Source organism: Colletotrichum fructicola, assembly GCF_000319635.2.
Source record: "Colletotrichum fructicola Nara gc5 chromosome Unknown KSG_Nara_v1_contig08, whole genome shotgun sequence".
NCBI classification, from domain to species: domain Eukaryota; kingdom Fungi; phylum Ascomycota; class Sordariomycetes; order Glomerellales; family Glomerellaceae; genus Colletotrichum; species Colletotrichum fructicola.
Window position 1 is genome coordinate 765,481 of NW_027094058.1, and position 21,943 is coordinate 787,423.

General features: G+C 50.6%; 11 protein-coding genes across 11 annotated transcripts; 7 read left to right on the forward strand and 4 right to left on the reverse strand.

The window, feature by feature from the left end:
• Nucleotides 1-612: 612 nt before the first annotated feature.
• On the forward strand, nucleotides 613-1,986 carry CGGC5_v013241 (uncharacterized protein; the record flags this gene model as incomplete). Its single annotated transcript, XM_032021620.1, has 1 exon — nucleotides 613-1,986. The coding sequence occupies one exon, from the start codon at nucleotides 613-615 to the stop codon at nucleotides 1,984-1,986; it is 1,374 nt and encodes a 457-aa protein (XP_031881390.1).
• Nucleotides 1,987-2,186: 200 nt separating this feature from the next.
• CGGC5_v013242 (uncharacterized protein) lies at nucleotides 2,187-3,755 on the reverse strand (the record flags this gene model as incomplete). Its single annotated transcript, XM_032021621.2, has 4 exons — nucleotides 2,187-2,236; nucleotides 2,300-3,056; nucleotides 3,112-3,564; nucleotides 3,618-3,755. 4 exons carry the CDS (start codon nucleotides 3,753-3,755, stop codon nucleotides 2,187-2,189), a joined length of 1,398 nt encoding a protein of 465 aa, XP_031881389.2.
• A 553-nt stretch (nucleotides 3,756-4,308) lies between these two features.
• On the forward strand, nucleotides 4,309-5,776 carry pnbA-2 (Para-nitrobenzyl esterase; the record flags this gene model as incomplete). Its single annotated transcript, XM_066152893.1, has 2 exons — nucleotides 4,309-4,557; nucleotides 4,604-5,776. The coding sequence occupies 2 exons, from the start codon at nucleotides 4,309-4,311 to the stop codon at nucleotides 5,774-5,776; spliced, it is 1,422 nt and encodes a 473-aa protein (XP_066007789.1).
• A 730-nt stretch (nucleotides 5,777-6,506) lies between these two features.
• On the reverse strand, nucleotides 6,507-7,380 carry rhgT-0 (Rhamnogalacturonan acetylesterase RhgT; the record flags this gene model as incomplete). Its single annotated transcript, XM_032021623.1, has 3 exons — nucleotides 6,507-6,685; nucleotides 6,739-6,919; nucleotides 6,985-7,380. The coding sequence occupies 3 exons, from the start codon at nucleotides 7,378-7,380 to the stop codon at nucleotides 6,507-6,509; spliced, it is 756 nt and encodes a 251-aa protein (XP_031881391.1).
• Nucleotides 7,381-8,537: 1,157 nt separating this feature from the next.
• Nucleotides 8,538-10,214, forward strand: CGGC5_v013245 (Beta-glucuronidase; the record flags this gene model as incomplete). Its single annotated transcript, XM_032021625.1, has 3 exons — nucleotides 8,538-8,700; nucleotides 8,759-9,359; nucleotides 9,413-10,214. The coding sequence occupies 3 exons, from the start codon at nucleotides 8,538-8,540 to the stop codon at nucleotides 10,212-10,214; spliced, it is 1,566 nt and encodes a 521-aa protein (XP_031881484.1).
• A 219-nt stretch (nucleotides 10,215-10,433) lies between these two features.
• On the reverse strand, nucleotides 10,434-11,645 carry met-7-1 (Cystathionine gamma-synthase; the record flags this gene model as incomplete). The annotated part of the gene is made up of 1 exon (XM_032021626.1): nucleotides 10,434-11,645. The coding sequence occupies one exon, from the start codon at nucleotides 11,643-11,645 to the stop codon at nucleotides 10,434-10,436; it is 1,212 nt and encodes a 403-aa protein (XP_031881346.1).
• Nucleotides 11,646-13,573: 1,928 nt separating this feature from the next.
• On the forward strand, nucleotides 13,574-15,289 carry CGGC5_v013247 (uncharacterized protein; the record flags this gene model as incomplete). Its single annotated transcript, XM_032021627.1, has 3 exons — nucleotides 13,574-14,174; nucleotides 14,241-14,333; nucleotides 14,469-15,289. 3 exons carry the CDS (start codon nucleotides 13,574-13,576, stop codon nucleotides 15,287-15,289), a joined length of 1,515 nt encoding a protein of 504 aa, XP_031881485.1.
• A 555-nt stretch (nucleotides 15,290-15,844) lies between these two features.
• On the forward strand, nucleotides 15,845-16,265 carry CGGC5_v013248 (uncharacterized protein; the record flags this gene model as incomplete). The annotated part of the gene is made up of 2 exons (XM_066152894.1): nucleotides 15,845-16,167; nucleotides 16,247-16,265. 2 exons carry the CDS (start codon nucleotides 15,845-15,847, stop codon nucleotides 16,263-16,265), a joined length of 342 nt encoding a protein of 113 aa, XP_066007791.1.
• Nucleotides 16,266-16,380: 115 nt separating this feature from the next.
• Nucleotides 16,381-17,319, forward strand: CGGC5_v013249 (uncharacterized protein; the record flags this gene model as incomplete). The annotated part of the gene is made up of 1 exon (XM_066152895.1): nucleotides 16,381-17,319. One exon carries the CDS (start codon nucleotides 16,381-16,383, stop codon nucleotides 17,317-17,319), a length of 939 nt encoding a protein of 312 aa, XP_066007790.1.
• A 485-nt stretch (nucleotides 17,320-17,804) lies between these two features.
• On the forward strand, nucleotides 17,805-19,700 carry mobA-0 (3-hydroxybenzoate 4-monooxygenase; the record flags this gene model as incomplete). Its single annotated transcript, XM_032021629.1, has 4 exons — nucleotides 17,805-17,907; nucleotides 17,961-18,360; nucleotides 18,417-18,767; nucleotides 18,821-19,700. The coding sequence occupies 4 exons, from the start codon at nucleotides 17,805-17,807 to the stop codon at nucleotides 19,698-19,700; spliced, it is 1,734 nt and encodes a 577-aa protein (XP_031881487.1).
• A 302-nt stretch (nucleotides 19,701-20,002) lies between these two features.
• CGGC5_v013251 (Fusaric acid cluster transcription factor FUB12) lies at nucleotides 20,003-21,453 on the reverse strand (the record flags this gene model as incomplete). The annotated part of the gene is made up of 5 exons (XM_032021630.2): nucleotides 20,003-20,423; nucleotides 20,483-20,810; nucleotides 20,873-21,065; nucleotides 21,125-21,191; nucleotides 21,257-21,453. The coding sequence occupies 5 exons, from the start codon at nucleotides 21,451-21,453 to the stop codon at nucleotides 20,003-20,005; spliced, it is 1,206 nt and encodes a 401-aa protein (XP_031881488.2).
• Between the last annotated feature and the right edge of the window lie 490 nt (nucleotides 21,454-21,943).

Consider the following 21,943-nt stretch of genomic DNA (forward strand, 5'->3'; position numbering starts at 1 on the left):
GATCCCCCGCTACGTTAGCTAGCTCGATGATTCCAGGTCCCGACCAACAAAGGCAGCTCTTCGAAATCCAAATACGGAATGGGCGCACTATGCATTGTTCTATATGGAGTAATATTATGGCGCCACCTGAAATGCCGCTACCCGCAGCGTCAGCACAGCGAGCGCAAGAGTTCCTGATAGCGCAGTAATGTCAGTCGAGTGTCCTTTCCTTTGACACTTCGCATCACTAACGGGTGGAGAGGATGAAAATTCGGACTCACCGTTCACCAAACGCTTTGACTGGCAACCTGAGCTACGGATTGACGGCCCACGTAACTGGGAGCGCTCAGAGTAATACGATGCCGTACTCGGCTTTGTTGTGCCGAGAGACGCGACAAAGGGCACCCGTCAACTCAACTCCACTTGATGTACGTGATATCGGTGGAAGATCAAGCATAAACATTTGCTTATAAGGACCGCATCGATCCCGAAGATCATGGGTTTCTTTCCTCTCCATCCCATCAGCTTCAATCATTTCCCGCCTCGGGCATTTCAGTCTTTTAACCACACTCTCTTTACCAACACTCTTTGGTATTACGAGCCTCCCACAGGTCTTTAGTAACATTTTTCAAAATGCTCTACCCTCTCGCTCTCGTTGCCCTCGCGGGTCTTAGCTCTGCTTCGCCCACTGTCCAACCCATCGACTTCGATGCCATCGTGGCTGCTGCCACTCCCACGCTTGTTGGCCCTCCCGCCACTGCCACCGGTCAAACCGGCGTCTACAACGCTGTCGCTGCCTCTTCATCTGCTGCCGTTGCTGTTACTGGTGTTGCTTCTGCCAGTGCCACCGCCTCTGTCGTTGCCCGCAACCTTGAGGCTCTTGAGGCTCGCAGCCTCGAGAAGCGTACTTACTGCTTCCTCTGGTTCTGCTGGGGAGCCCCTGCCACCACCACTTCTGCCAAGGCTGCCACTTCCACGTCTTGCACCACCTCTACCACCGCCAAGGCTGTTGTCACCACCACTTCGGCCACTCCCGTGATTACATCGGCCGCTTCGACCATTACCGTCCCTTCCAGCTGCACCCCCATCAGCTGGACCAACACCTTCGCGTTTACTACCGCGACTGGCTGTGCTGCGCCCTTCGAAGTCGGCACCTACTGCGGATTCATCAACCCTGAGGACCCTTGCGCCCCTCAGCCTGCCGGCAGCGGTCCTCAGGTCCAGCCTGACACCGCCAGCGCCTTCCAGGCCTACGCTCCTTTCCACTCCATGGCCTCGAACGCTCCTACTCCCAGCGGATACGCTCAGACCTTCAAGGACCTCGGTGCCTCTGTCAACGCCAACAGCTACCTCGGCCTGTACACTCTCACCTCCTACGACGTTGCTCAGTGCGCTGCTTACTGCGACAAGACCGACCTTTGCACTGGTATCAACATCTACATTGAGCGTGACCCCTCTATCAACCCCGACAAGTGCTCTTGCCAGAACCCTTCGTCCATCACCAACTACAAGTGCACTCTCTGGGGATCTGGCGTTGACAGCGCTGCCGCTACCAACACCGGTCAGACTCGTGACAGCTTCCAGGTCGTCATCGCCGGCTCCAACGGTTACCAGAAGACCAACAACACCACTCCTGCTACTCCTTCCGGCTGGACCAACCCCCAGAGCTGCGGTGGTGTCACTCACAGCCACCCTTCCACCTGCATTGGCCAGAAGTTCTTCCCTGGTCCCTTCGACGTCAGCGTTTGCGCCGCTTACGCTGCTTCTCAGAACACTGTCAACTACAAGTCTCTTGGTCTGTCCTCTTGGGCTGCCTGGTTGGGCTACAGCCCCCTGAAGTGCAACTTCTTCAACGCCTTCATGATCAAGCAGAACGGTGTTGCCAAGGGTACCTACTGCAGTCTCTTCTCCCAGCAGTACAGCCCCTCTGCTGCCTCTTACAGCCCTGGTGTGTCTGGAAGCATCAGCTGGAGCGTTGAGAGCAGCTGGAGTTTCTGCTCTGCCTAAGAGCTTTCTCTCTTTCAATATTCTAATCTCCCGTCGAGCATGACAAGACACATCGGCGATTTATTTTTTAATGGTTTACCTTTGTAATTTATTATAGAATTTGCCGCGACCAAAATAGACGTTCCTTACCTGATTTAAATCAATTGCATCAACCCTCAATCGTGTCTCCCGCTGGTGAACCATGAAATAGCTTTCTTCGCTCAATAGCGAGGTACACGAACCTTGTCAAGATCCGGCGCATCCATCCCATCTATCCTCGAGATTGAAACATTGTTCTTCCCAGGTAACACATTGCAATGCAAGGTACTCTTACCCGCAGTATCGGTACCGTTACTCGCTGTAGGCAGGAAAGCAATGATTTGCTCATTGCCATTACATGTGACCGCCGCATACCGCTGCTGAGCTCCACCAACAGCATGCGTCAATACAATCGTCACTTTCGTGGCTGATCGTGCGTCCAACCCCGAAAACTGAACGCTTCCCAGGTTAGTCACCGACTTCCCGTTACTACATCCAATGCAGCTTCTGTCTAAGGCACCGTCGTCAAGCTGAGCCGTTTCGGCCTCATATTCTCTGTACTCTGGGGCTTCTCTCCAACTTTCTGTTTTGGCATCAAGTATCCAACTATCTCTCCACTTCAGGGAGACATTGGTCTCTTTGATGTCGAGGGGTAGCCAGATGTATGTACTGCGCAGCAAATTGTTGCTCTGCCACCGGTCGCCCATGTAAATGAACTGATCATTTCCCAGAGGAAGGACGAAAGTGGTATGGCTCGAAAAGGTCCCTGATCCCACAGGGGCAAACGGCTCCCACGCAGACCATGGCCCACTCAGAGACTTGGAGTAACTGTAAAGCTGCGGCTGTTGTGAGCTAGGCTTCGGCAAAAGCAGTGAAACACCTACGTTGTCATTTGCCTTCCAACCGGACAGAGTACTCCCGAACATAAAGTAGTACCCATTATGATGGATGAGAGCAGGAGACTCCACATTGTCGCCTTCCCAAAGGTGAATGTTCTCAGTTACGTTCAGATAATCAGATGAAAGCTTCACAATACGTAACCCGTTCGGTCGCTGCGGCTACCCATTAGACATTCTGTCAGAATCAAATGTTTCCAATACTACTCACGTCTTCAGTAAGCAGGTATCCGGATCCATCGTCATCTTGATACAGCCCAATATCACGGCTCTGTTGACCAAGAGGACGAAATCCCCCCTTGTACTCGTAGGGGCCACAAATTTGGTCAGCTGTAGCAACGCCCACCCTGGCATCCTTCCGTACTGCTAGATCATCTGTAGCTTCGCCATTGTCGATGTGGGCGTACATGACATACTTCCTAGTCTTTCTGTTGTAAAGGACCTTAGGGCGTTCCACGATACGTTTTGTCTTCAGGTCCGGAATCGAGTCGTTTCGAGAGAGAGCTGCACCCTCGTACCTCCACTCGACAAGGTTTTGGGATGAATAGCATGACACACTCTGAAAATACGCTGTGGAGTCCTTGTCCTCGCCGAGCATGTAGTATGTTCTTCCAACCTTGTTAATACCTGCACCGTGAGCTTGAATATGCTTCCCAGTGTTGATCTAAGGACACGTGAGCCTAGACCGGATCATTCCGCCATGAATCTTTCACTCACGTCAGTCCATGTTGCCCCTGGAACAATCTCAAGTTCTTCGGTAGTCGCCAGGTCATCTTCTCGTTGGGAAGGAAAGTGAAGCGTTGTTGCCTGGCTGGAGCCCAGCACAAGAAAAAGGAGGCAGAAGTTCGATTTCATTTTCATGACTATATTCGAGCCAACTTGTGCGTGTAGCGAAGAAAACACAGCTTTTTGCTTCACAGAAGTAGGTAGTTGATGGTTGAAATCAGGAAAATGGACAGAGAGATACTCGGACAATCGTGGGAAGTGCATACCTCGGGTCAATCGTATCTGTACCGAGATTAAGCTGTCCGGTAGAAAGCTGAGCAGCCCATCCCACCGGCCGGCCGGGTGCAGATCAGTTGTGGCCCCGCACCATCGCCTGGTCGAAGATGTTCCTCCAATAACGAATGGTGAACGGGCTACTCCGGTTGCCCAAATCCATTCGAAGTCTCGATTGAGTAATTGCAAAAGCGTAGAGTAGCTCGGAGGCGGGCCCGGAGCCTATGTGTTTGCACATCGCTGCGCCCCACGCGGGGTCCCGACGCCTCTTTTCGGGATGCGGAGGAAGAGCGGCGGAGCTGTTCATCCAACCCCCCTTACATGTACTCAGCCAATGCAGGTACCTGCTCATGATCTTCTTCATTTTAATTTTGAGTCAAATCGTGATGTCGTAGGATATCGTAACGAGATGCATAAGCTTATCGCTGTTCTCTTGCTCGTCATCGGGGTTGTCGAGGCTCAAGATAATGTCGTTCATCTCGACTATGGCTCATTCCTCGGGCATTTTGATGAACAGTACAACTACACGACATGGCAGAAAATCCCATACGCGGCACCACCAACGGGACAAAATCGGTTTCGCGCCCCGCAACCTCCGGTCAAACAAAAGGGTCTCTATGATTCAAGAGAGAAATTCAGCGCTTGTCCACAAGGCACGGTATGTCTCGTCCGTTCAGCCCACATGAGCCATCTAACGTCATCAGTCTGTTGGGTCTGAAGATTGCTTGTATCTAGGACTCTTCAGCCGGCCGTGGACGGAAGGTCAACCGTTGCGCCCTACCGTTGTCGTTTTCCATGGTGGGGGCTTTGTTGGAGGAAGTGGGAGCTTTGGAACCCCGCCAACCTCCTATCCTATTCTCAACGTCTCAGAGTCAGACATGATGTTTGTCTATCCGCATTACCGGCTTAATGCCTTTGGATTCCTCGCTGGTCTACAAGTGAAGAATGACCCGACCGCAGATTTCAACGTAGGTCTACTTGATCAAAGAGCCTGTTTGAAATGGGTCCAACGGTACGGCCGATCTTTTGGGGGAGACCCGAGCAACGTCACCATCTGGGGCCAGAGTGCAGGTGGAGGTAGTGTCATTGCGCAGATTATTGCGAAGCAGGAGCGCCCATCACTATTTCACAAAGCCGCAGCCTCGAGCCCATTCTGGCCCAAGGTGTACCGATGGAACAGCACACAAGCTCAAGGCATGTACGATGAACTCGCTAGCCTCGCCGGCTGCATTGGACCCAATAGTCTTGGGTGTCTAAGGAACATTTCTGCTCGCGCCCTTCAGAACGCTAGTTTCGCCGTTCAAAACCAAAATTTGTACACCACATCGACGTACAACTGGGGTCCAGTTCTAGATGATTCCTTCCTTCCCAAGTCACTTTCACAAAGGACCGATAGCCCTCTCGGTCATTTAAAGACGGCATTCACTGTGTACACGACTAACGATGCGAAGAAGTTTATTCCCACGGGACTTGGAATGGTGTCTGGCGATGCTTCTTCCTTGTTTAACTCGAGTGATGCAAGTTTCGATCAATGGCTCAAGGGCTTCTTGCCAGGTCTATCTTCGAAAGATAGACAGCAAGTCAAAACACATTACCCGCCAGATGGAAGCACAGAAACTATTTCCTACTCGAATAACTTTGATCGCGCAAGCCTGATTTATCGAGACTCTATTCTCGCTTGTCCTGCACTTTGGATATCAGCGTCTGCAACAAATGAGAGGTGGCTGACAGAATACGCTGTCTCCCCAGCGGGGCATGCTCAAGATGGATGGTGGTGGAACTCTGTGACAGGAAAGCAATATGATGATGTCCTGAAGTACAAGACATATGTCGGTAAGTACTCGTCGACTGTGACAGAAAGCTTACCCTTGGGATAATTAAAAGTGAGATAGGGGCATTCAAGTCGTACTTTTCAACTGGCGACCCAAACCAGCATAGGCTTACAGAGCTGAGAGGCCCACCTGTGCTTGAAAGGCTCGCTCAACAGGAATGGGTGGTAGAAGACTCCGGATTCAGGGCTTCAAATATCAGTCAGTTGCAGGAACGATGCAAATTCTGGAGAAGTATGGCTGGAAAGATCCCTCTGTAGAGCATCAGGTTTGACTTTGGGTTTGAATGCGATGAACTCTGTTACCCTTACAACCGCTTATTCTGAGCGTGAAAATGATCAGGTGTGGACCCAAGTGTAATGCGGTGTTGGCTGTTTGAATCACTCCCAAGCTACGAGAGGGGGCGGGAAACAAGGTCGTTTCGAAGATGTCACTTCTACTTTGAGAAGAACACCCAGTCGTCGAGCATCTGCCCTAGAACCCTTTTTGACTCCGTTGAGAATATCATACACAGTGACTTGTCTTTTGTGGTTGCACTTAAAAATAACATGTCATCGTTCAACGAATCGCACCACAATGTTGTGAGATTGAGAGTGTTAGGTTGGCAGGGTACAATTATATACACAAAAGCCCATTTTCACCAAGCTTTTCATGAGTACTAATTCCGACTGGGAACTGATACAGCGTGCAAAGGGGACAGCGAAACCGTAGTCAGACGTCGTTGTATCCAATTTGCCGATGGCCCATCAACCAAGCCTGGTACCCCATGTGTAGTGCTCTACTCGTCGCCGGTGGCAAAGTCGCCGGCTGCGATTAGCTTGCTCAATGCGTCGTTGGAAGTGAAGTATTCGGACAAGTCAGATCTCTTCTGGAGCAAAAGATCCAAAACCATGCGACCGAAAACCTTGGAGCCGGCAGAGTTAAGATGGGTCCGATCGGTTCCCGCGTCGCCGTAGTCTTGGAAAGTTAGTGATCGTTCCTGGCGACCTAAGAACCTGAAATGCACTTACTGTAGTACTGCGCATTTTCCTGTCCGATGGCGTTGACATAGTTGGTGCTTGCGAGTGTGAGGTCGAGATAATATGCGCCCGCGTCCTTCGCCGCGGCGATGGCCTTGCCACGCCACTCGACGAAGTCCTCTCTGACTTTGCCGTCAACGAAGAGGCGACGGGTGAGAGGCGTGATAACGATCTATCATCATCATCATCATCATCATCAGTATATAGGTTGTGCGCATGCTTTCGAGATGTTCTTACCGCCTTGCCTCCAGCATCTTGAATATCGGTAACCATTTGCACTATGTATGCACGATACTCGTCAAGGCTGAGGTACTTCTGATCGTTATGGCCGAACTGCATGGGAACAATGGGTCGGTATTCTTCCTTGACCTCCTCAATTGTCTCGAGTAGATCCTTCCATCGCCCGTTGCTCTGCCACGAAGAGGTCGAAGTGCCACTCTTGGCACGATTCTCCCCTTTGGCATCTCCAGTCAAGTAGTCCAAGAAACCAGTTCCCCAACCGGCGTTGGCAGTCACAGTCGAGTCTCCAATCAGGATGAAATAGGGTGGCTTGGTAGCCCGCTCGGGGAGAACGGTTGCTGTGCCAAAGTTGGCAGCAGCCAGGAGTACGGAGGCAACCAGTGCGAGCTTCATGATGGTAAAGGTTGTTGCGCGGTAGATCCTTCAGAATGAAGCTTGAAAATGGGGATGAGATAATGGATGAGAAGCGAAACTGTCGACGTAAGGTGTCGTGGCCATGCATTAAATACTTTTGCAAAGGATCGTTACGTTTGTTAGTTTCCACCTCTTGACGGCGTGCTAAATATCGCGCCTTGAGTTGTCGCGACATTTGCCTTAACGGGTATGTGAGATTGCTCAATCACATGCCGGCCACGTAAGACTGAGAATTGTCATGATAAGATCTTCTACGACATCCATGATGTCTGCACCAACCCCAAAGGCTGGTGCCATGACCGATCCGGAGAAACGGATGCAAACGTTGGACGCATTATTAGCAGTAGTTATCCCAATATGGCAATACCCTGGCAACAGCTCGGCATACCTTGGACCGTCAGAAGGAGTATTTGTTTCCATCAAAAGAGACGTACGAAACAAAAGCGCTTGGATTTGGGAAAACGGAGGAATCGTAGCGGGCCCGGATTTTCGGACGGGTCTATCCATCCATGGGTATTATGTACTAGCATTGTTAACGGAGTGCTCCGTTCCGACGTGATTCGATCGCGATCATCACCAACGCAACGTATTACCCCATTCTTTGGATATAACAGACCAATTTGTGTACTGTCATTGGGCAAAAGAATGCTACTTAATTTTCATGTGTGAAATTCGATCTCGAAATGTCTGTGACCTTGGCAGTCTATCGTCGTGTCATTTTTGTTTCCTTTTGCCCGACTCTCTGGTGCTACAAGCACGAAGCCGGAGGCTCATTTGTACTTTGACGGTGATGTCTCCTAACATCTTGTGCACAATTCGGAGTTTCCCCGCTGGCCGAAGGACATGCCGGATGCTACACAATTCATATCCTCACGATCGACAAATGACACCATTAGAAACCAAATCACACAAACTTCCGCCGGCTACGGCGGGAAAGACTGCTTGATTAAGAAATTTGGTTGAGCACGTTAATTACATACTGAAATTCTCAAGGACTCTGAATTGTCACTCTGCATCCGAAATATAATAGGTCTGGTTTGAACTCGTGGAGGGCCGAATCCATTCCATTCTGTGCCAACCTGTCGACATTCGACTGTGTATCTCATCTTGAACTTGCAACTCCAAATACCTTGACAATGCTGTCTTATGCTTCGATCGTCGCCTTGGGCTTGACTAGTTCAGCCTCTGGGGCAATTTGGTTCACGGCACCGGCAACTATTCCGCAAGGAAGTGGGACAGTGGTGTCGCCATCATTCGTGTCTTACTCGATTGAGTTGTCATATCTACCAGACTACGCTGGTAAGTTAGCGATCTAAGAACCGTCAAGATCCATATAACACTGACTGATAATTGGCAGGTAACAAATCAGTCCCAAACACGTTCTCGGAGAATTTGTTGGAGCAGTTTCGCAAATTCAGTGGAGATGATCGCCCAACCATCCGTGTGGGTGGATCAAGCCAGGACAGAGTTGGCTATGATCCAGACCTAGAGGTTTCCCGTATTCTCGAAGGGAGCGGCGATCTTCCCGCTAGGCTCACAATTGGACCAACGTTCTTTGAGTCTCTCAACACTTTTACTGACACTCGCTTCATCTATGGTCTCAACATGAAGCGCTCAGTCCAGAACGAGACACACTACCAGAACATGCTCGACACTGTTGCCGCCGCCTGTAAGGCCTTGTCCAACAACAATCTGCTCGGTTGGTCCTATGGTAATGAGCCAAACCTGTATGGGTTTGACAATTGGTATCCCGCTGATTACACAGCGGCGTGGCTGAAGGGTACTCGAGATGCAAAAAAGGTTCTCGAGGACAAGTGCCCAGAACTTGCCGATGACGACAAGTTCCGCTGGCTTACGCCATCACCTTCCAGCTTGTCATCAGGACATGTGAATATTCCAGACATCATGGAGGCGGGCATTGACGAGGATGGCTCAGTCTATTTCCTTGGGGCTCACAGGTACGAATTCCGCATGTGTCAATGCAACAAACGGCAGCTGACATGACCTCCAGCTACATGGGCAATGGAAGAGAACCTGTAAACAAGCAGGCCAAGCTCATGAACCATACGTCTGTAGAGGGTTCCATTAATCGGCATGTAAACCTGATGAAGAAGCTCGTCAACTACACACAGCCGTATTCGATAAGCGAGACCAACAGTTTGTATGGGGCGGGCAGAGCTGGTGTTTCAAACACTTTTGGAGCTGCTTTGTGGGCCTTGGACTTCAGTCTGCATGCCGCAGCCAAGAACATCACCCGTCTGAACTTCCATATGGGCAGGGACTACCGCTATTCGGCTTGGCAACCTGTACAGACATCCAAACAGGACATCGGAACAAAGGCACCCTATTACGGTAACCTGGCAACTGCAGCCATCCTGGGTCGTCTCGGTAAGGACAAGGTCCAGGTTGCGAATCTCCCAGCTACTGGAAACGGGGCCGAATCTGCGTACGGCATTTACCACTCGGGAAAGCTTGCCAAGGTGGCTATCCTGAACATGGCCGAATACAACTTCACAGCTAGCGGTAATGCAATCGAGACTGAGCTCAACAAATCCAAGCGTAGTAACCACAGCTTTTCCATCAACCTCGACAGTAGTTTCAACGGCAAGACTGCTACGGTGCGTCGTCTCATCGCTCCGGGTGCTGACTCGATTACTGGCATCACATGGGATGGATACACCTTCAACTATGACGTTGACAATGGCAAGGCTGTGCGTGTCTCAAACGTCACTGTTGGCGAGGAGGTTGCTGTTAGCGATGGCAAAGCGACTCTTTCTATCGCGGACAGCAGTGCGGTGGTTCTTGAATTTTGAGCATGGAGTGCGCATTCCGGGTTTCTTTTATTCGAGGGGATTCTTCTCTGACGGCAGCTAACCTCAACGTGGCTGCGTATTGCTTCATAAAAAACACGAGATGGCTGGAATGGCACAAGTTATATGAATTCATTTGAACTACTAGGGCAACGAAGCAGTTAACAGGGCTTGACCCGGTGATTTTCATCGAGACCTGCACTCTTCGATCTATGTAACTTCTCATTCTGCACCTGAATGTGACATGAAATTGACGATGTTGCAGCTCTTTCTCGGGCCCGTTGCTGAGTGAAGAGCTCTTCTGAAAATCTCCAGCAACTGGTCTGGGTCTTCCATCCCTACGCTGAACCGAACAAGGTACGGACCTACACCTAAACTGGATGCCCATTCTAGCTCCTTTATGTGAGCAAGAATGACATACGGTGATGTCAATGTGAAGTTCGTACCCAGACTAGGCCCCTTCGCTCCATCCATGTTGTCGTAAAAGGTGACGGCATCTTGCTTGCGATGAAACATCACGGACATTAGGGCCCCGTACCCACCACCAGGCATTCTACAGGCTTCATAGTTCGATTTGTCGCCGTTGTACTTCGGATAATACACTCTCTTGATCAACGGACTGGCCAGCAGTAATTTTGCAACAGCCTCCGCGTTGATATTCATTTGACGAATGCGTGTAGTAAAGTCGCGACTATTCCTTTCCATCAAGATGACGTCCTCCGGCCAGTATGTGTCTTTGTACTCTCTCTCCGCGATCGCTTTGAGACTGGGATAGTAACGGCCTGTTGGACTGAAAACGGCAGAACCTCCAGTGACATTGCATGCGCCAGAGAAGAACTTGGTGAGAGAGGTGACCACCACGTCCGCATATTGAAGAACGTTGACGTTGGCGAAAGTTCCAATCGTTTCATCCACCACAATGGCAAAGTCGTACTTGTCCGCGAGCGACCGGATGCGCTTGAGGTTAGGACATGTGAGCAACGGGTTACCAGGAAACTCGCAAAAGAGGGCCAAATATCGTTCCCCACGCTCAAGCCGATGCTGGATATCCTCCAGCTCAACCTCGGTAGCGTTGCCGTAGAAGACACACCCGGGACCAAATTTCTCGAGGATCTTCAAGGTATCCACATAGGGGAATCCGAAGCTTATGCTCTTCATGTTCCCATGTGTGCCGAGAAGAAATTGGTGGGTGTGAAATATGGCACTCATTCCGGTCGGGAAGATGTAGACGTCGTCGGTCAAGTCATGAGTACTGGAGCTGCGTGGCCCTACTTCGATCGTAGTCCCGCTCTCTGCGTGTGCATTGAGATGGGGCCTCAGCATACTGGCGATGCGTTGTTGAAGTACTTCTTTGGCTTTTTTGGAATCGCTCAGGAGGATCTCGACTTCCTGACCAAACCCCTTTTTCGCACAAGGCATGGGTTCTTGCCGCATGATGCCTCGTAATGGTTGGCTGATTCCCGATTCTGAAGAAGACAAAATCTCTTTCTTCGATTCTGGGGGATAATAGAGCGGGGGACCATGGCTGTTCATCTGTTTCGTCGACTGGACGCTATATTCTGGTACAAGTAGAGCCTGCTGGAGGAGACAATGGCAGAACTCCGCTCGTCTACTGGAAACACCGAGTCCACTATGCTGCCAAAACTGTTTTGCATACTTGAAAGCGTCCGGGTGAAAACTGACAGCCGCTATTGACGGGGAAAGCGGTTTCCAGTAAACAGCATCCGGATTGCAGTCGTCCACGACTAAAGCGACGGTCTCAATACCAACAAGGGCAGGGGCTGGAGCATGAGCGTGCAGGAATTCTACACACAGCTGGGCAGCGTATTTGTTGGGAAATAGCATGGCTCGTTGTCCTGGTGTATGGCTGAAGTTTGAAGCAACAGTCTGAGCGAAGGATTCTATGCTTCTGTGGATGAAGAATCTCGGGTATCCGGTGAGCATGTTGTCGACGACCCATCTCTCCCCCGTCGCCCAGCCGACATTAGACTCCCATGTCGGTAGAGAAACGCTCACGGCCTGGAGAAGTAGAAGTGGTCAGGAAATGCAACCTGAGAGATTTGATAGGCGTAACGGGAACTGACATGGTCTGTATGGGGGGGAATTGACTCTCCCAAAGGCAGTTGTCCCATTTCTTACACGTTGAAAAGGGTTGTCGAGACTCGAACATCATACAAAACAGAATTTGCAACAGCCGGGGGGAACATGGCCCTTTTTAAACGGCTGAGTCCATCCCAGGTAAGACAGCCAAGGATGGCACCAAAAGCGGACAGCAAGAATTCCAACTGCTCATGGTTCTGGTAGCCCTCTGGTTTCACTAACGCCACAAGTGGGGATACGAGGTGTTATGGTGACCAAAATGTTTGATGTAACTCTCCAGTGAGACTGAAATGGATGGATTAGTGACGAGAGACTCTACTAAATCATTCTGATGGACGAAGCTATTGGCTAACGTCCACTTGGGGAAGGCATCATGCTTTATTTACTACGACGATGGGTAGTTCTGCGAAATCAGGAAACGTTTGCGGGGAAGCGGGACGAACTGGCCGGAAAATTGCTCCGAGACACAACATGCGGCTGTGAGACAACGAGGGGATTACGGCAAGCGGGTGCGAGATGACGCGTAGCCAGATGGAACGTAACCAGGCGATGATCCACAAGGGAATAGAAAGCAAATAATATTCCCTTTGGTTATATAGAAGTGAGTCCAGAAGAGGACCGACCTGTTATGGTGCCACGAAGTCATTGTTAGAGCTCATATCCACTTGACCTAGCTTTAGCCATGCTCCAGGCTTGTCCAGCCTTGGTCATAGGTACACATCGAAGAAGTCGCTATGAGATTAGATTGGTCCCAAAAGTCTCTTGTAACTGGTTTTTGAGTTATCATGCTACACAAGTAACTCGTATGTCCCTTCACGATTCGCACCCAGGACACTCACGCAGTTGTGTGATTCGAGGCAATCTGACAAGTCATCTTACACTATGGGAAGACTTCTTCGGGCCCAATTTCCCCTCCAATGACAATTCATCTCGGGAGAATTCATCAACTTTACGCGCAATCAGGCTGGGAGGATTGTGTGTCGGCATTGCGGCGGGGGTCATAAGCATGCCCGTTCCCTTGGCATCACACAGATAGAGCCTGACCAAGCCCGTATTTCAATCAGGCTGCAGGCACCACCCGCCTTATTGGTTTAAAAGTGCACATTTGATACGGTTATTTGGATATGGCTGGGCTCAGCCCCTGGAAAGACGCTGGAGGTATGTCAGATGACATGGGAGGGACGAAAGCCCGCTGGATATATAATAGCCCTCTTCGAGAGGACGTGAAGTCCGTAGATTGGATTCTAGGTCATGCATTCGCCATGTCTCAACGAAACTGGGCAGAAAAGCCCTCTGGATACGAACCTGCTCGCGTCTACGACGTGGAAGACGAACCTGCAGGACCGGATACTATCGTATACAAACGCTACAGCTTTTTTAGCTGCACCGAATGGGTTTTGGAGATTGTCACGTCTATCGGGAGCCTGGTCATTCTTGCGGCGGTGGCTGCCATCTTCGCGACGGTGGATGGTCATCCTCTGTCAGACTGGACCTTCCCCATTTCCCTCAACGCTGTCATCTCTATACTCACGACTGCCTGTTCGGCGGCAATCATGCATGGCGTCAGTACATTCATTAGCCAGCTGAAATGGCTTCATTTCAAAAATGGACCTCAGAAGTTGGAACACCTGGAAAGGTTCGATGAAGCAAGTCGTGGTCCTTTGGGATCTCTAAAGTTTCTGGTCTCAATGAAATGGAACCTGGCAACCATCGGGGCCTTGGTCACGATTTTCCGCCTTGCCCTGTCACCATTGGCTCAACAAGTGGTGAAGATTGAGGAACGTGTCGTCTACAAGAACGACACGAATGTCACACTTGGGTATACGCACACATACAATCGTCCTCTTGATTATCCTGACTTGCGTAAGTGTACATCGAATCTTATTTTGGGGACCAACGCACTTTGTTTCTAACTGTGCCATTTTCAAGGTGGTGTTCCTCAGGATCCCAATATGCAAGCCGCCATCCTCCAAGGACTCTACAACATCAGCATCCCGGCAACATTTGCCTGCCCGCTTACATGTGAATGGCAGGATACCTATGTGACATTGGGATTCACATCCGAATGCAGGAATGTTACCCAACAGACTTTACAAACAAGAACGTGCGAAACGACCTCAAATGAAGCTTGCAACATGACAACACCCTGGAATATAGGCCTATCTACCCAAAAAGTACATACCGCCTCGGGCACTAGTTTCTACATGAATGCGTCTGTTGCAGAGGACGAATTTCCTGAAATCGCCCGATTCGGCATATACCGAGCAACCTCCGATGGCGGCTTCAATCAGTACGACATGAACATCACGGAGTGTTCACTTTCATTGGCTGCTTATAAGTACACGGGGGCACGGTCAGAGGGCACATCGTTCGGTTTTACGAAGACGGAAATGATTGAGTTGAGCGGCAACCGCACCGGCCCTCCAAGCGAACGGGGAAATATCTTCACAGGCATAACATTGACCAAAGCCAATGATTTACCTCCATTTTACATGTCCACGTATGAACTAGGGGCCCTGCGGCAATTCTTCATGTCTGAGGCGATCGTCACGAAGTGGGTAGATGGGTACAGGGCGGACCTTGGTAACAAGGTTTCTGGCCTTAGTGCTTCTGCTTTGAGTGGCGATGTAGACATCGGGAAGCGATTTCAAAAGATGGCAATCAGTATGACGGATTACTTGCGGTCGGGTCCGAATAGCGTGTTGGCAGAGGGGAAAAGGGTGGAACAAGTATCCCACGTGTCAATTCGGTGGTGGTTTTTTGCCGGCCCTGCTGCGATCGAAGCTTTGGCGTTGTTGTTCGCCGTGTTGACCATTTTCAGCAACCGGAAGAATAGCGGGGTCCCTCTATGGAAATCGTCTGCTCTTGCCGTCTTAGCATGTGAGCATGAAAAGAAGTCAGAGCTGCTGAAGACTACGGTCAAGGATATCAAGAAGATTGAGAAGTTGGCGGAAACTTCTTTTGTGAAGCTGGAGTAATATAGGACGAAACGCAGCTTTGCTGTAATTATTGAAGGATGATACGACATGGCTTTCGGTTCATTGTCACATATCGCCCCGGGTACTAGGTAGGCGCCGTAATGTCATGATAGTGGATGGCTCGAGAATAATTCAGGTCGTGGATGACAGTAGCGATGATTGTGGCCGCTACCTGGGAGTCACCGAAATTCGTACTTGAACAAAGACATTGGATGCTAGTTTCGCCACTCAATTTTCATCTCTGAACGGCTCATTGATCGCTCTTCGGGTCAAGTCTGTAGACGCGATCTCATTGGCTCCGGAAGAAGCCGGGTGCGCTTGAGGGTCCGTGCAGACAAATTCAACTTCGCGTCGTGTTCGATTATTTTCACATCTACAAACCATCCCGCCTCCATTCACACTCACGAACTTATGAACGGACGTCTGCTCAGGTGCTGTTCCCTCCGCGCCGGGGCTTACTCTGCATTCGTTTGCCAGACATCTAGACCGCTGCTGCGGCGCCTGTCAACGTCGCCCCAAACACGCTCGACTGTGGAGCATCATCAAAATCACCAGATGGAAGCGGGCACTCCTCCGATCGCCAGCCTCGACATCAAGCTGGATGCCAACAGTGTCCTTGAACCAGATGAAAATGACGATCTTGATCCGGCCCTAGAGGAGCCTGAGCTGCCCCCGCCGCCTCCGCCACCACCGGCGAAGGCTCCGAAGGGGTCCCCACTCGAATGGCTATATTTCCCGACGAAAGGTCTCGCAGGCACAATCACACTTGACGAGATTTTGCCGTCCACTGTTCCGATCACCACCACTGGCGGCTTTGAGACTCTGTGTTCTTATAATTGGGTGGACACCAAAGATCCTACCATCATTGTTCCAGGCAAGTGGATCCGGGTCACCCGACGGACATCTACCCGCCTGAGTCCCCTCACGTCTCAGTGACAAATACCTGACTTTCTGCAGGCGGTGCTGCCAAATTTAATAGCCCTGTCTTACCGGTTAGGATCAAGCGGGATATCGGTTACACGTTTTGTGATCTCAATCGGGCCAAGGCTCCCCGGCAGCCATTCAAGGGACTATTCACTGCCCTGGCCGTGATGTCTCCAAATACGAAGCTTGACGACGTTGACGTGATCTTGACCCGTGGTGCTTTTCAAACTCTGCACAAGTTCGTCAAGAGTGGATGCTCAACTGCATTCATCCTGCAGATGAATGTCATCAACAAAACTCTGATTCTCACATACAGAGAGGAAAAGAACAAGCGAGCCAGCAGCAGGAAAAGCCCCAGCTGGGGCCACGCGTTCGAAGAGGGTTTCACTGCATACGATGACGATCTCAAGGAAAGCCTCGCCCATCACAGAGCCATCAAATATCAGTTTGGCAGCCTCAAAGTTGCAGTTCTTCATGAGGTAGATGCCTCATACTCTGGATCATTCGGATCGCCAGGGCCCGCGGAATCTGCTGAAAGAAAGGCAAAGTATTTGGAAAAGAGGAGCGGGGCCACCAATCTTGGACATTTGGTGAAGTCAAATCAAGATGTGGCAGTAAGACTTTTTGGGACTGGGACAGCAGCCGAGAACGTTGCGGAGATGAAAGCGACGCAGAAGCCTTTGGCGTTGACTGGTGTCCCCAACGAGGCAAAGACCCAGTGTTGGTTTGGCAGGACCGGGACTCTCATATTTGGCATACATGAGAACGGCATCTTCAAAAAACATTCCGTCAGGCAGTTCGAGTTTGAGCCCTGGTGCCAGAACGCACAGGAACCCTTGCAGAAAGTCGTCTCCCTTTTCGAAAAGCTCCGCGAGCAGACCCGCCGCATCGGCAACTGCGGCGTAGCGATTCTCAACCCCAAAAGCTCCAGAACGCGACTGGAAATTTGGACGCCTATTCGAGCACTTGTCTTCAAGCCAGTTTCACCCGACAGTTTTTACAGGCATTGGACTTTCCAAAACGATTCCACAAATTATGGTTTTGTGCAACCTAAGGACCGTCGGAGAAAACATGAGTTGATGGGGCCGCCAGGCATAATTCGCTAAGATGATCATTGAGGTTGCGGCGATGGCGTTGGGCGGAAGGACATATCGGCGAAAGGATTATAGCGACACCTTATTCTTGCGGGGTTTTGTTAGTGGAAAGATGCATTTGACCAACCTTGGTTTCTCTGCAGCTGGTTTCGGTGCCGAAGGAAATCCCCACATTGGCTTTCGGTGCCGAGTTGATGTAACCTTCATGTACCGACCATGAAACCAAGCGGGACCAGGCTCGATTTTCAGCCCGAAGAAACCAGCCAGGATGCTGTTGATCGGACAGTCTGGGTCGGGCATCTGCACAGTGATACGTTTAGAACGGCAAACGGCAATTGAGTTCATCCCGTACTTGTGGGGACGAGGTTCTTCACGGCCACATCATATAAGAAGAGTGTCCGGTATCGAGACGGCTCTCCCTGTTTCCTTTACCGCTTCACCATCACCTGACCGAATATCTCACCTGACATCATTTTGATAACTTACTTGCCTTAGCTATGAGTTTCAAGGCGACTGATGTCCTCATTGTTGGGGCTGGGCCCGTCGGCCTTGTGACGGCCCTCGGTCTCGTGCAACAAGGCATCGACACCGTTATCATTGGTTAGCTATCCGTACTTGCCATCATGTTAACCGATTCTAACATTTGTGTATAGAAAAGCGGGAGCTGGAGGTTCAGGAATCCTTTGGCCGAGCCATCACTCTCTTCCCCCGCACCCTCGAGCTCTTGGAGCAGGTGGGCGTGGCCGAAGACATGGTTCAAGCGGGCAACGTCGCACGAGGAATCGCCGCCTACCAGGAAGGTAAAAGAACGCCAGCCGTGGGCCAGCAGACAATGTTCACCGCCATGAACGGAACGTTTCACAACTACGTTCTCAACATCCGACAGAAAAACTCCCAGGCGATCTTTGCAGCCAAGTACAAGGCCGTTTCGGGAAACGACGTCCAATATCAATGGGAGCTCATCGACTATCAAATCGACCAAAGCCCTCAGGACGGTTACAATATCATAGCTGTCCTTCAACATCCCCAGCACGGCAGAAGCTCGGTTAGGTGGTATGTCTTCTCCAACGACACGCTCCAATACCGTGGACAAGGCTGATTTCCAAAAGCAAATACCTGGTCGGCGCCGACGGCGTACAGTCTCAAGTCCGACAACTTGCAAAGATTGAAATGGTCGGCGACGAAACGGCATACGAATGGGTCCGCTTCGACGGCCGTATCAAGACCGACGTTCCCGACACTGAGCTTGGTTTTGTAACGATCCAAAGTGCCGAGTATGGCAATGTCTTCTTGGTCAGACTCGATAAGGATGTGTTCCGCATTGGATACGTGTTCACCCCGGGGCTGAAGGCCAAGTATCCCGACGGTCTTACCAAAGAACAGGCTCTCGAGGAGGGACTCAAATCCTTCCACCCCTTCAAAGTCGAGTTCGAGCGGCTCGACTGGTGGACCATCTACACGTAAGTTGACTGTGTTTTGGGAAGCCAGGGATCTTATCTGACAATAGAATCAGTATCAGACAAAAGGTGGCCGAGACCATGAGCAAAGATGAGTTCGTGTTCCTTGCGGGCGATGCTGCCCACACCCACTCGTCCGGCTTTGGCCAGGGCATGAACACCGGAGTCCATGATGCCATCAACCTCTCCTGGAAGCTCGCCGGAGTTATCAGGGGATTGTATCAATCAGGAGTCCTTGATACCTATTCTGAGGAGCGCCGTGCCGTCGCTCAGAAGGTCATTGACATTGATAAGACTCTGGCGGCGGTGATGTCTGGCGACCTTCCCGAGACATGGAACGGATGTAGCGGCAAGCCTGAACACAGCAAGGTTCTGGGTGACTTGCTGACGTCGAACGCCAGCTTCAACATCGGCTTCGGCGTCAGCTATGGACCCTCCATCATCGTCGACAAGGCCTGCACCGGCAGTTTGGCCGTGGGTTACCGCACCCCTGACGTGCTACTCAAATCGCCTGGTGCTAGCGTCCCCATCCGCCTGCAAAACATCATCCACAAGAACACCGGGAAGTGGAATCTGCTCATCTTCGCTGGTCGCCCTATCCAACAGAGAGAAAAGCTGGCTGCACTGCGTGAGGCGCTGAAGTCTACGAATTCTCTCACCAGACGCGCTCAGACGTTAAGCTTCACCACCATCGTCTCTGGGACTATTTCCAACACATGGGACGTTTTCGACGGGCTTCCCCCGAGCTTCGTCTACTGCGACGTTGACGGCCAAGGACACAACAGCTATGGAATGTCGGCCACAAGCGGCGGGCTTGTAGTACTTCGCCCAGATGGCTTCTTGGCTGCTACTTACCCGGTCGAAGATGTCCAGGAAGTCGCTACTTTCTTGGACGGTTTCTGTTCTGACAACACCAAAGCACTCCCCATCGTTTGAAAACATGTACCTATACCTTTGAATTCCCTAGACCCATTATAGACTTCTGCAGTTCAGGAATTCGATTGTACCTAAATTAGAGAGCTGGTTCTTTAGATTTGCGGACCAGAAACCATTCAAAGATTCATCAGGACAGCTAGAGATCTCGATAGTTCGATGATAAAAGTTGAACCAGGTCTTGTAGAGGCTAGTCTTAGGGTGCTAGCTAATTCCCTAGGTGAACGTATCAGAGACCACAGACTACAATTAGTGGCTGTAACGAAGCCCATCTGCAAAATTCCAAATAGAACCATCTCAATTCATCAAGCATCATTCTCAACAACCTCACAAGCCTGTCCTCTGTCGCCGCTCGACCTTAGATTGTCGAGGAAGTCAATCCCAAGAAAATCGCCAAACCACGGCTCCATTTGATCAAACATCTCTTCAAAACCATGGTCAGCTGCGGCTCCGACTTGGTCGGCAGACTCATTTGGTTCCATGCCTGCACCAACCGTGTTCCCGTTTTGCCCGTCTTTAATTGCCGATAGGTTTAGATCTACGCGATCCAAAGCCCACTCAAAGATAGACAAGACTCTCTTTATGACCGGTGAGTCCTGGAGCTGCTGTAGAATCAGCATTCCTTGACGAATGTAGATGAGCGACATTGATTTGGTCGTATTAGACTCGGTGGCGTCTAAAGCAGTCTCCATGTGGAGTGCAAGTGCTATTGGAATATTGGAATTGCTTCCAAGTCGACCGTCAGCCTATTCTCTCAATCCATAGGGCGTCACCAGGGGGCCTACAATGACATTGGGAGGTTTCTGAGTTGGTCATTCGCAAGCGCTCTCCCAAACAGCGTGTCAAGCTCGAACATCGAAGATCGAAGCCGTGCTCGCGCCCAGTCATGTCGGGCAGCATCTCCAGTCTTCCAGCAAAGTTTGAGTGTTCTGTACAGAATACACTCCAGTCGATAGCTCGCTGCAAGAAGGGACGTAAGGTAAGGGCTATCAACTAGCTGATCAGCTGCGTGACTCGCTTCTCGAAGTTGGCTCCGCCAAGCATAAAATTCCCGAGCCATGTCTTCACCGTCCACGTGACCAGGGTTAGATACTCCCAAGAGCCATCGAGATCCTAGTGCCATCAGGTTAGGCGAGTGTTCTGTACGTGTACGCACTGCTCACCCGGAGACTTACCTAGTACAGACAACTTGCAGTACTCAATGAAATAACATTTCTGTTCACTGGTGACCATGGAAGGGAGTGGTGCATTCATATTGTCACTCTCAGTCTCCCAATCTTCCTCGGTTGGCAAAGATTGTGGCTGCGTCTTGTCGCTGACTAGAGGCATGCTCTGCATACCCAGAAATGATAATAACACATCTCGACACTTAGATGAAGAGTCAGCCTCAGTTGCAGATTAGTCTGGACTTAAAACGGTCAACTCACGTAGATCACCCACCAAATTCGCTTGTACAGGCCACGTATTTGGGCGTCCGGGATTCGTAGCTGGTCACTGAGATTTGCCCCCGTAATCAGCTTCGTCTTCGGGCTTGTAGTAAGAGAATGATGAGCACTCACAGCTTTTGCAGTTCAAGCTTTGTGGCAAGTCGGACAGCGTTAAAGAACCAGTAATGAACGTCTCGGTCGATTGGGTAAAAGAACGCAGTTGTACCCAATATCAGAGATCCCTGGAGCAAACATAATTGGCTCTTCTCGCATTGAAAGTCGTGTAGTAACAACGCCTTATTGAAGAAGGCAGTTTGCGCCTCCGTCATATTCGAGTATCCACATGATGTGAGGACATCAGTTGGGACGTAAAGAGTTGCACTTGTTAAAACCGTCTGCATGAGAAATGGTGAATAAGATCCCGCCTCGTAACTGCGCAAAAAGTGATTTTTATCCAGAACGGGCGAATATGGATGAACGAACTCGAAATACGCGTTGAGAAAGACCATTATCCATTGCTGATGTCAGTTCTGTGGAACCATTCCAAAGATTAGTATTGCATTACTCACAAGCTGTCCCGATGCGGTAACACAAAGGCACCCTTCTTCATCAAGAAGTCCAGATCTACTGGATCCAAGCCAGATATACCTATCTGTGGGTTCTGCGGATAGTGCGGGGTACTATTGGCCGAACTTGTGGCAGGAGATCCAAGCCTAACACTTTCGTTTCTCTCATTGCCGCTCATCGCTGTTTTGAGTATACTGAGATAGTGAACTCTGCCGTTATACTCTGCTTGCGCCTGGGGAAGTTCATCAATGT